Source organism: Eupeodes corollae, chromosome 3 (genome assembly GCF_945859685.1).
Source record: "Eupeodes corollae chromosome 3, idEupCoro1.1, whole genome shotgun sequence".
In the NCBI taxonomy this organism is placed as follows: Eukaryota; Metazoa; Arthropoda; class Insecta; order Diptera; family Syrphidae; genus Eupeodes; species Eupeodes corollae.
This window is the reverse complement of record NC_079149.1, coordinates 79417045-79429101: the sequence shown is the minus strand read 5'-3', so window position 1 is coordinate 79429101 and position 12057 is coordinate 79417045. Positions and strand designations below refer to the sequence as shown.

The 12057-nt window shown below is 33.9% G+C and overlaps 2 protein-coding genes across 2 annotated transcripts; one reads left to right on the top strand and one right to left on the bottom strand.

Moving 5' to 3' along the window:
* Window positions 1-544: 544 nt before the first annotated feature.
* On the top strand, window positions 545-2948 carry LOC129949980 (arginine-hydroxylase NDUFAF5, mitochondrial). The gene is made up of 5 exons (XM_056061734.1): window positions 545-814; window positions 877-1132; window positions 1596-1820; window positions 2260-2472; window positions 2531-2948. Exons 1-5 carry the CDS (start codon window positions 618-620, stop codon window positions 2681-2683), a joined length of 1044 nt encoding a protein of 347 aa, XP_055917709.1. The 5' UTR covers window positions 545-617; the 3' UTR covers window positions 2684-2948.
* A 4003-nt stretch (window positions 2949-6951) lies between these two features.
* On the bottom strand, window positions 6952-8687 carry LOC129951338 (ubiquitin carboxyl-terminal hydrolase 14). The gene has a single exon (XM_056063435.1). The coding sequence runs from the start codon at window positions 8533-8535 to the stop codon at window positions 7138-7140; it is 1398 nt and encodes a 465-aa protein (XP_055919410.1). The 5' UTR covers window positions 8536-8687; the 3' UTR covers window positions 6952-7137.
* Window positions 8688-12057: the final 3370 nt, after the last annotated feature.

The window sequence follows — 12057 nt, the reverse complement described above, 5'->3', positions numbered from 1 at the left end:
GAGCCTAAAACGGTTTTTTTTTTAATTGATAGCACGGCGTACTAACAGCTAGAGTGGGTGCGAGTTTGGGTATATGCAAAGTAATTTTTGCATTTGTGTGTTGTTTTGTGTGTTTTGTATGTAAAAAAGTGAACTTTGAAAATTAATTAAAAATAGAAATAAATGTTTCCTCGCTCTAAGATTGCTGTAACTATTATTTATTTGCCATTTCTATCAAATAAAAAAACCGCGAGTCGAAATTCGTGCAGTGGTAATGGAAAGTTGAGCCTATATTTTCGAATGCTTTGAAAGATTAAAAAAACAAACGTTTGAAAATAATTCATTAATAAATTTGAAAAAATATAACACAATAATACAGCGTTGATATGATTTTACCGTTTTTTGCCCTGATGTGAAGGGGGTTAAATCAAATTGAAAAGCGAAAAAATCTGACCACACCGCTTCTTACACACACTTTCTTATTTTTTATTCTTAACACCTGATTTTTAGATTGTAAACAAACAAAAATGGCAAGTGAAGTTTCTCGTCTGAACAATTGATAGTTGAGTATTTTTAAATTTATTTCAATATTTTGTTTAACTTTTACCTATAAATAAAGTTAGTTTAATTAAGGGAAAATGACAGCTTACTTAACTAAAATCCATCATAAAACACTGTTAAAAGTCCTTATTTACAATCCAACTATATATGCTAAGGTGACACCGTACGATAATAGTCTAAAACCATTTTATCGTTTTTTTACCCAACAAAGTACTCAAGTTAATATTTTCGATCGCAGAACGAAATATTTACAAAAAGAAAGAGCTGCTAGAAAGTAAGGAAAGGCGCTTAATATTTTGATAATATATTGAAAAGTTTAACCTAATAAATTCAAAGCCCAGATGTAGCTTTATTTGATTATATAAAAGAAGAAATTGGGTTCCGGCTATCAGATCGTATATTCGACATAAAACGTGAATTCCGAAATGCTGCTGATATTGGATGCAATCGTGGTTTCATCTCCAATCATGTTCTTGCTGAAACAGTTCAACACTTGATTCTGTGCGATACTAGCCCAACAATGCTTGCACAGGCTCAAGGAACACCCGGGTTAAAAATTACAAAAATGGAAATGGATGAAGAAAATTTAGAAGTAAGTTAAAGTAGTGGCCTAAACATCTTCTTTTAAAATTAAGAGCCAAAGTGAATGTAAAGTCATTAAGAATTACCTAGGTATTAAGGTTTCCAAATGAACTTTTAACTGCATCAAAGCTTAATGATACATTAACATAATTTTGAAATGCAATGCAACCAAATTTGTATTTAATTTTTTTGTTGGAAAACGGAAGGCTTACTAGGCAACCCAGGCAATTAATTAAACATTATAGACTAAACTGCATATTACAGTCATAACTATACAAATGTTTAGATATAAACTATAAGTTTATTGTTTATGAGCACATATCAGTTCTTAAATATACAAGGGGTCTATGAATATATTTTTAGTTGTTTATTTTAAATTCCATTTTCCATATGAGTAATTTTTTCAATATCCATTTATTTATATTTCGTATTGGCCCTACTCTAGAACTAATACAATTTTTTATATATTTCAGTTCGAAGATGATTCCTTAGATCTTGTGATGTCAAGTCTTAATTTGCATTGGGTCAATGACCTTCCAGGATGTTTTCGAAAAGTCAATAAAAGTCTTAAACCGGATGGAGTGTTTATTGCATCCATGTTTGGCGGAGACACTTTGTATGAACTGCGCTCATCACTACAGCTAGCAGAGTTAGAGCGTAAAAATGGCATTTCACCTCATATATCACCATTTACTCAGGTAAGGCTTACGTTTTCCAAATCAATTTAATGTACACTCTAATTTAAGTTGTAGAACGCGTAGCATGCTAGAGGTCTTGAGCTCAATCCCTGCATGTGCAATCTTTCAAGAGTAATTGTTGTCATGAAAGGCGTTTTCTCAAATAAGCCGTTCGGATTCGGCTTAAAACTATACGTCTCCTCCATCCCTGACAATATTACTCCAACACAGGAGCGTTTGGGAGTTGAAAGCAATATATTTTATAAGACTTCAATTTTTACTTCTATAGCGGTTTTGTCTGAACATTTGATTAAACAAACTAGGGTGTGTTTTCTCATTGTTCTCTATAAAATTTTAAATTTTAAGGCGTGTTATCGATTTAATCGATGCAATTTATAGTTTTCCCCATACAAAAGCAAAAACGCAATACTAATTAAATTTCTGTTATATTTTCTCAAAGATAAGAGACATCGGAGCCATTCTCAATAACACTGGATACACGATGTTAACAATTGACACCGATGAATTGGTTGTGGGATATCCGACAATGTTTGAGTTAATGTGGGACCTCAAAGGAATGGCGGAGAACAATGCAGCATTCAACAGACCCGTGCACTTAAGTAGAGATACAATGTTTGCTGCAAGTGCAATATACAAACAGCTTTATGGAAAGGTTTAAATATAATTGAATTCATAATAATACATGTATTAAACTTGTGTTGTTTTTTTAGGATGACAGTATTCCGGCAACATTTCAAATAATTTATTTTGTAGCTTGGAAACCTTCGCCAGATCAACCAAAGCCACTACCAAGAGGAAGTAGTGAAGTTTCATTGAAAGACTTAGGAACGATTATTGAAAGTGGAAGTAAGACAAAAACATAGATTGATGAAAATGCAGTTTACCTTATTTATTTAAAGTCAGACTTTGAAGTTTTAAAGAAAGTTTGTAAATATTTTTTTTGTATAAAACGAATAACGCTAAGAGCCAATTAACAAAAATTAAGCTATTAGAACAACAAACAAAAACATAGATCATCTTGTACTTGCAAAAAGTGTAAATTAAATATTTAATGTAAACGTGATTTTAATTCAGTGCTTGTTGTTATGTTCACAATGAAACTAGATTAAAATTTGTTTATAAATAAGATTGTTTATGTGTGTATTTATTTGACAGTTGACAGTCCCTGCTATAAAAACTAAAAAATATCAATATTTGTAGAATTTCCTATCAAATTAATCACATTTTTCATTGCTGACCTTTTTGTCCAGCTCTATGTATATGTAATTATGAAAAGCTGATACAAGTTTGTGGACCAAGCAGGGAGTAGACAGGTCATGATGGAACTTATTGGGTTTATGGAATGTTATAAAAACTATTTTAAACTGAGGCTATTTATTTCAGAGACAATTTCTCATATTGAATGCCAGGCAGCCTTTGTTTAAAATCACTCTTCAATACTACTTGTACTGAACATTCAAATTAAACGGAGTATAGAAAAATTATAAGCCCTTAAAAATTGCTCATTTCTTTATGAATTCCAATTTCTTCTTTCACAATATTTGAAATAGGTAACATAGGTAAAATTCAGTTACATAGACTTCATAGAAATAAAATTAGCATACAAAATTGCACATACACTTTAAAGTTTAATAGTTAACTCCGTCGTTTAGTACTTAGTATACCTAGTAACCTTTTGCCTTAATTACGTTCTTTAAACGGTTTCGCATGGACAGAACTAGTTTTGAAGTCACTTCTGGTTGAATTTTGTTCCATTTTTCAATTAAAACGCTTTGCAGTTGATTATTGTTTCTTATTTACGATTCTCGGATTTTCTTTTTCAAATAATCCCAAAGATATTCGAAGGTATTTAGATCTGGAGTATGAGGCAACTGCCATTTCACATTATACAACAGCCATTCTTTCACAAGCCTTGAGGAATGCTTAGGGTCGTTGTCTTGTACTATTGCAAAGTCCTCGCTTAAGCCCATTTTATTGGCGCTGGCTTTTAAGTTGTCTTTTAGTATTTGCAGATAAACCATTTTATCAATCGTTGATTCAACAAATACTAAATTTCCAACCGCGCTAGCCCCCATCGCTCCCCAGACCATGACATTTCCGCCTCCATGCTTCACTGTTGGCTGCATATTTTTTGTCTCCAAAGCCGTGTTTGGTTGCCGCCACACAAACCTTCTTCCATCCGACCCAAAAATGTTGAACTTACTCTCGGCAAGGATTAACACGTTGTTCCAGAAATCATCCGGCTTCGAAACATACGCATTTACATGGTCCAAACGCTTCTGCACGTTTGTCTTTGAAATATAATGTCCAAACGCTTTTGCACGTTTGTCTTTGAAATATATTCTCTTTTTTTTATTTCACGTCCTTTATAACCTTTAGAATGCAATACGTTCCAAACTGTTTGTGGGTTTAGTGATATTCCATGACTTACTGTGATTTCTGCAGCTATATTGGGAGCACTTATTTTTGGGTCAACCATCACCATTCTTACGAATTTGTGTTCCATTTTGTCGTTTAAAATTTGTGTTCGACCTCTTCCTGGAGGGACTTCGAACCTTTTTTTTTCAAAATTTTTGATCTTAGACATGTTAAAGAAAAATATGTTTCAGCCAAAACAGCATTAAATTATATTAAAACAATTTGTTCTGCAACAAATATGTTGATGGATCTACCAAGTTAAGATTGTTTGAGTAAATCAGGTATTTGGCTATCAAAACTTTGATAATTTGAAAGTAGTTCAAGGTTTTTTTTGCCACTTCTACACCAAATCATGGTATACACGTCAAATCCGGTATACCACAAATATTCATAAAAAATTTATCTTCCAATGAACAGACACGATACAAATCTTCAAAAAGAAATTATGCAATACGCTCTCCGAGGTCGGTTATCTCCTTTTAAAGATTGGTAGGAGTTGGCTAATCGGCACTGCGTGAATCTCGATCTTCAGCTCAGATCGCTGGCAAAATGTGTTCTATAGTGGCATAGCTAAGGTGGATGACTCTCTTTATTTTCAATGTTTGAATAGAGCCCAAACATTTTCAACAAGATTAATTTGCAATGATTTAAACCAAATATTGTAACAAAAGTAATTATTTTTATGATAAATTTTCCTTTACCTAAATTTGTATCATTTTTAAATCAAGAACCGAAATGCTTGATATAAACTATAAAACACGTAAGTGACTTAAGCTCGATATATAGTGTAACGAGGTATTGGTAGATGAAAAGTTATTGGGCGGCAACGGCCTACTCACTGATAAACCTCCAGTTCCTCCAGTCGCTCAAGGTGCTCTGTTCTCTATGTGCTGAATATTGTGAAAGGTAATGTTATGTAAGTCATTGGGAGCCATTTGTATGAACTTTGGTACTATTTTTGTGACGGTGTTGGGGAGATTATAGGATAGGATCGGGCGATTAGGACAGGAATTAGGATAGGGAATGGGAAGGAAAGTCCGTTACGGCAGGTACGGTGCACTGCATAGCTCGTCGGATGTTGGGGGCCTGGGTCTTGTTACCGTAACTTACCTCTTTACAAAAAAACATAAAGTATGCTGAATACTTCGATGATTTTCACTACCACCATTTATTCACTTTTCTCGACGGCCGCTGATGACGTCACTGCCTGGCCTTGACCCAACCTTCCTGGAATCCGGTCTTCCTCATTTTCAGATTCACCTAATGCCGATGCAGAAAAATTAGCTGCCGTGAAATTACATTCCCGCCAAACCTGAAATTATACTCCCCATACCGCACCCCTTGGAAATATCTTCTCTATTCCATTTTTAAATCCAAATTACAAACAAAAAACAAACTGGATTGCATTTCATCATTAAAAATAAAAAAAAACTTAAATATCTCATTCCGAGAAATTATGAATTAATTATTACTCTTGATTGAATCATTGAAAATACATATAAAACAATAGGAAAACAAAACTACAAGAAAAATTTCATTGACGGTTTTACATAGTGGAGTTATTACTCCCTCTAGGCCACACTTAAAACAAAATACGTGCCAAGTTAAAGAAGGGCAAACCACATAGGAATGGCCGCGGACATTCCTCCCCATTCCCTAACCTAGTTCCCATCCTAGATTTACCCTCTCGCCCAAACCTATCCTACCCATTCTTCTCCCATTTGCCTCATTACATCTGGCATCCAACGTCTATACAAATGGCTCCCAATACCCTTTTCCTCTACCATTACCTCGTTACAGTAGTTTGCACAACCTTAATGAAATTGAAAATACATACCACTTTATAGCTGCATGTCCAATATTACAAGCTTTCTTACACTTGAATATTTTCTATTTACAAATAAATCATGCCTTGGGTTACCGTAGCAGATTTTTATTGCTTAAATAAATCAAACAAAAATTTAATGTTTAATGTTTCCAATTTTTCTAAAAGTATCTTTTCTTTGACTGTTTCCATTATGAAACAATACTCGAAATAAGTCAATAAGGCAGACGGCAAATTTTACCGTGCAATTATTCTTAGATATATACATACATATATATAATTCAATGGGATTCTATCTTTATTTCTTTCCTTCTTAACTAAGTTTTTGTATTGTAGACTGTTGGAGATTTTGGAATTTCTGGATTCTCCTTGTTTTCCGTCACCAACATCTTTCGTATTTGTATAGACTCTTATTACTGACTTAATAAACCATATTTACAATAAAGCCAGACAAAAATATTATGCAAATGTTAGAGCTCAAAAAAGTTCTTTAGAGAACTTTAGAGCACGTAGTCAACTCTTAAACATTAATGTTTTTTTTTTTTCATTTCACTTTTAAACTTTAAAAACAACGAAGGAGACTTATTTCAGAAGGTAATTTACGAATGACATTGAAAACATAATTATCTTCGCGGTTTCTCACCCAAGTTTCTTACACAATGGAACACATTGATTTTCTGCATTGTAAATCCAGGATTTCAGTGTAAAAAGCTACTTCTGTGCGAATAATTGAAATTTAGATTAGGTTTATAGATTAGTGAAGTAAACGTTTCAAGTTTTAAACTAATGACACTAAAAAAAACTAACTATAGTTGCCTGGATTTATTTGAGCTCATTGTCTCTTATGATGTCTAAGAACTAATTTCATTCAAATACTACAACGCACAGTTTAATTAAAAGCTAATTAAATTTATTGTGTTTTTTTTTTTTTTATTTAAAGAAGTATTATTTTTTAATAATATAGTTGAACAAAAGACAACAAAATCAAGAAATAATATTTGAAATTAATATCTTGAGTTTTATCTTATGCATAATAAGATCGCAGAATATTATGATGTTGCATGTTAGGGTAGACTAAATTTTAGGTCCATACAATAATACATATGCACAATGCCAATCGCCACCACCAGATAATCTTAAAATATCTTCTGTTGTAACTGCAGAAACTACATCGTCATCAAATTTCATCCATGTGTCAGATCCCTGTCGTACCCATCCCACATAATGTCCAGAGGAACTTGATCTTCCTTTGTGAGTTAGTACAGCCTGCAGAGTATAGTATCCAGAATTATTGCTCCCCAGATCTTCGGGAAATGAGGTCAGTTCAGCAGATGGAGCATGTTTATCATCTGGTTTTTCAGATGGTTCTTCTCTCAATTTCTCCAATTTTGCGTCTTCAATTTTCTTCAACTTCTCCCGCGCTGGTGTAAGTTTTGCTTGAAGTTGGGGCGTGCAAAGTTCAAACACATCAAAATCAATCGGAAACTTAATGTCTTTTAGAACTTTCGCATTTATACCTTCTCTTCCCTTGTATTGGAAACGAACAAATTGAATGGTAAGATATGCTGGTAAACGACTTATTTTCGATGATCTAACATACACGGCGTCCCTTCCCAGGGCTTCGGAAAATTTGGTAAGTTGTTCTTGCATTTTTGATTTTAAACCGGTGTGCATGTGTTTAACCTCTGGAGAGATGAAGCAACTAAGCTGCAAAAAGTTTTCTTTACTTAGACTTGCTGGCTCATCTGAGCATTCATTGCATTTCATTTCAACATCAAAAGATCCTCCAAAATATTGTTCTATGAACGAGTTATACTTCTTTTCACTTGGTCTTGCTGGTAACTTATCTTGCAGCATCTTCAATATTTCCGACCAACACTCATTGGCGTCTTGTTGCCTATAAGTTCCATTGCCTTCACTTTGGGAAAATTGAGGAAATGCTGTGTGCAAGGTTTGCAGCAACATTATAGGAGTAACAGTTGTGCCCTTCTCAAGCTGAACAACAAGCGACTTTATTGCCGTTGTTATTTTAGAAGAAGCCGATGAACTAGAAGGACTATCATCTTTGAATTCTACTAATGCTTCTCGCAATTCTGGCACTGACTTTAAACACTGCACCGTGGCATTCATGTAGCAAGTGTTACCCAGGTTAGTTAAGCCTGCCGGTAAGTCGAGGGCAGTTGCTAACTCGGACTCATTCATGTCTTCAATGAATTTAGTTGGCTCCTGAGGCAATTGCGGTACTTCTTCTTTTGTTCCTAACAAAAGAATTGCAGCACCTTCCTTGAGCTGAATGTTCCATTCGTTGTCTTTCAGCTGACTACCTTTAAACATTACTTTTTGGCGATCTGGTTGGACACCAGTTAGAGCATAAAGTTGAGCTTTAAAAAGAAGAGGTTCTTCGTCGGTGTTTACTTCAATGCCTGGAAAGTTTTCACGTCCCCATTTCACTTTTACCTTGTAAGAAGGCATTTTACGAAGATATTAATATTTTAGTTTTGATTTAAAAAAAACCTTAAGAAATGTTGTACATATACTAGAACTAGACACACAATATTCTCTTTTCAAGCGGAATGACGATGACGAATCACTTTCACCATCACTATTGCCTGGATTGGATCGGAAGCTATGATAATGATGGATGGAAATATAACGAACGGGTTCCTAATCAATTTTCCATTAATATTCCAGTGAAACTCAGAACTTCGTAAGAAACTTTGGACGCTGTTCACATAAAGCTAGATATGAAATATTCAAAGGTATGCGATGAATTTGCAAATGTGTTAGAGAAAAAATTCACACGCATGAATTGGGTATAGACTTTTGGAGTAAAATCGAAATCTTTTATTTTTATTTCCAAAAAGCGAAATCAATCCGTAATCAATATACACTCCCACGGGAATGACATGCGTTTGAAATATAATCCATACATACTTTATTTCGAAAAAAATCGAAATCGAAATCTTTTATTTTTATTTCCAAAAAGCGAAATCAATCCGAAATCAATATACACTCCCACGGTAATGACATGCGTTTGAAATATAATCCATACATACTTTATTTAGGCACCAGTTATAGCCATAATTGGTTTTCATCATTGAAAACAAATATTGAAATTTGGACAGGTCATTTATAGCTTTAAATGTTTCTGTCATTGAAACATATTTCCTGATTGAAATCCACCGAAAATGTTTACTGACAGAAATCTGTCATTGGAATTGTGTGAAATTATAACACAAATCAGTGGAACGATTCGTTTTACTTTTGCACCAACAATTCTTTGTGTGATTTCCGATCGATCAGTATATAATTTTCATTTCTAATCAAAAGGAAACACCGTCAAATATATACATTGATAGCTATAACTGGCACCTAAGACTCATTTCCTGAGGTTACATATTTCTTGTCATTTCTTGCGATTGTTGATAAATAACAAACTCACATGAATATGACAGGCATACAGATTAAATTCTGAATGAAGTCTCTTCCATTCAGAAAAAAGGAACATGAGATGAAAATGGATTTAGACGACAGATGGAATATAGCATAACGCAATGTTAATTGAACCAACGATTATAAATTAAAATAACCTTGTATGTTTTCCTCAGAACGATATTCGGTTTTCGCTGTATGTACATGAATGAACAAAATAAATGGCCATATTGCAGAAAAGTATAATGTTAAATATATTCGTGTTTAATTTTAGTTCTTCTTCTGCGTTACGGTTTGCCTGCTTCGAGGTTGCTTTAAATGACATTTCTCCCTCCAAAGAGCAAATATTTTGTTTGTTGAAATTTTTGTACAGCTGTTGAGCTGTCAGACAAAACAAATGTTCAGATAATTGAACTAGAGCTTCCGTTTGGAGTCACATTACGTTCTTTTCCTTACGATTGTGAAACGAAACGTGAGGTCGAAGCTCCATTGTGATAGCATGCATTGAATTCCTATGGCTGAACTCGTACACGTCAGGTGAAGCCGAAGCTGAAGCGTGTTTGTGATTCAGCCGTTGGGACTTTCATGTATTTATGAATACGAACGTGTTCATCTTCGTGAAGTCACTTTTTACAAAATTCGGTTTTATGGCTGGTTAGAAAATGATTATATGATAATATAGGTTTTCTATGGTGTGATGTTAAAACACGGACTAGAGAATAATGTTGAGCGACTCTAAATTGTAAAATTTGTTGTAATATATTTTTAATTTACAAAATACAAATATCAAGTTCAAAAATGTTTTCAGATCTATGAGGAGACAACAATCACAACAAATCTCAACTCTTGTGACCTGAAAAGTATTTGTTGCATGTGTTGTCAAAATGACAGTACAAACCATGGAGTTTACTTTAACTGTCCTTTTTTAGTTGAGTTTCAACAATAGAATTTAGCTGGGCATAAGCCCTTAACTTAACTATTAAAATGTTAGTTGGTATGGCAAAATATTTAAGACCTAGTTAAATATTTAACTAAACTTTAATCTTTATTATTGGTAAGGCCAATTAAGATACTAAAACGGCTCTATGGGGTGACTTTCCATTACCGCAGCACGAATTTCCTTTTGATTTTTTTACAGTTAGGTAGGGGTCTCAATAGAACATGTTTTAAATAGGAGAGGAAACACCTTTAAGTCATAGAAAAAATATTTTTTTTTGGACATAACCCTACTTTTTGTATTTCATTTTTTTGAAATGATAGCAGTATTAACAGTTATGTTAGGGGAGCAGCATGCCTCCCCTTACAAACTGAAAAACCCTGCTTCGGCTTCTTCTGCGTTACGGTTTGCCTGCTTCGAGGTTGCTTTAAATGACATTTCTCCCTCCAAAGAGCAAATATTTTGTTTGTTGAAATTTTGTTTATAGCTGTTGAGCTGTCAGACAAAGCAAATGTTCAAATATTAGAACTAGAGCTTCCGTTTGGAGTCACATTACGTTCTTTTTCTTCTGATTGTGAAACGAAACGTGAGGTCAAAGCTAAATTGTGATAGCATGCATTGAATTCCTATGGCTGAACTCGTAAACGTAAGGTGAAGCCGAAGCTGAAGCGTGTTTGTGATTCAGCCGTTTGTGCTTTATGGCTGAATCACATACACGCTTCAGCTTCGGCTTCGTCTCCGTTACGTTAGGCCCGCTTCGAGGTTGCTTTGAATGACATTTCTATTATTTCATCCCTCCAAAGAGCAAATATTTTGTTTGTTGACATTTTTTTCCTGCTGATGAGCTGTCAGACAAAGCAAATGTTCAGAAAATTGAACTAGAGCTTCCGTTTGGAGTCACATTACGTTACATTACATTCTTTTCCTTACGATTGTCAAACAAAACGTGAGGTCGAAGCTACATTGTGATAGCATGCATTGAATTCCTATGGCTGAACTCGTAAACGTCAGGCGAAGCCGAAGCTGAAGCGTGTATGTGATTCAGCCATTAATGTATTTATGAATACGAACGTGTTCATCTTCGTGAAGTCACTTTTTACAAAATTCGGTTTTATGGCTGGTTACAAAATTATTATGTGATGATATAGGTTTTCTATAGTGTGATGTTAAAACACGGACTAGAGAATAACGTTGATTGTTTTTAAATTGTATAATTTGTTGTTATATATTTTTAATTTACAAAATACAATAATATCAAGTTGAAAAATGTTTTCAAATCTCATCTATTCAGAAAGGCATTGACATACTAGATATATACTACTAAACAATACTAATTCTCAACAAAACCACCCCTTAAAAGTAATTCCAATTCCATCTCTTAAGCTACGCTTGACCTCTTGTAGGTTTTACGAAAAAAAGTACAATTATTTTGAAACGACATATTTTGCTCAGTATCAACAAGTTTTTTTACAAAGAAACTAACGACATCTTTTATTAATGCTCACCATATCATATCCAGTTTGTCAATAAGTAATAATTTTCTATTACTTTTCCAGATATAAAATGTACACAACAGGAATCTGAAGAAAAATAAAGGAATAGAGGTTTGCCTGCAAGTATTGAAT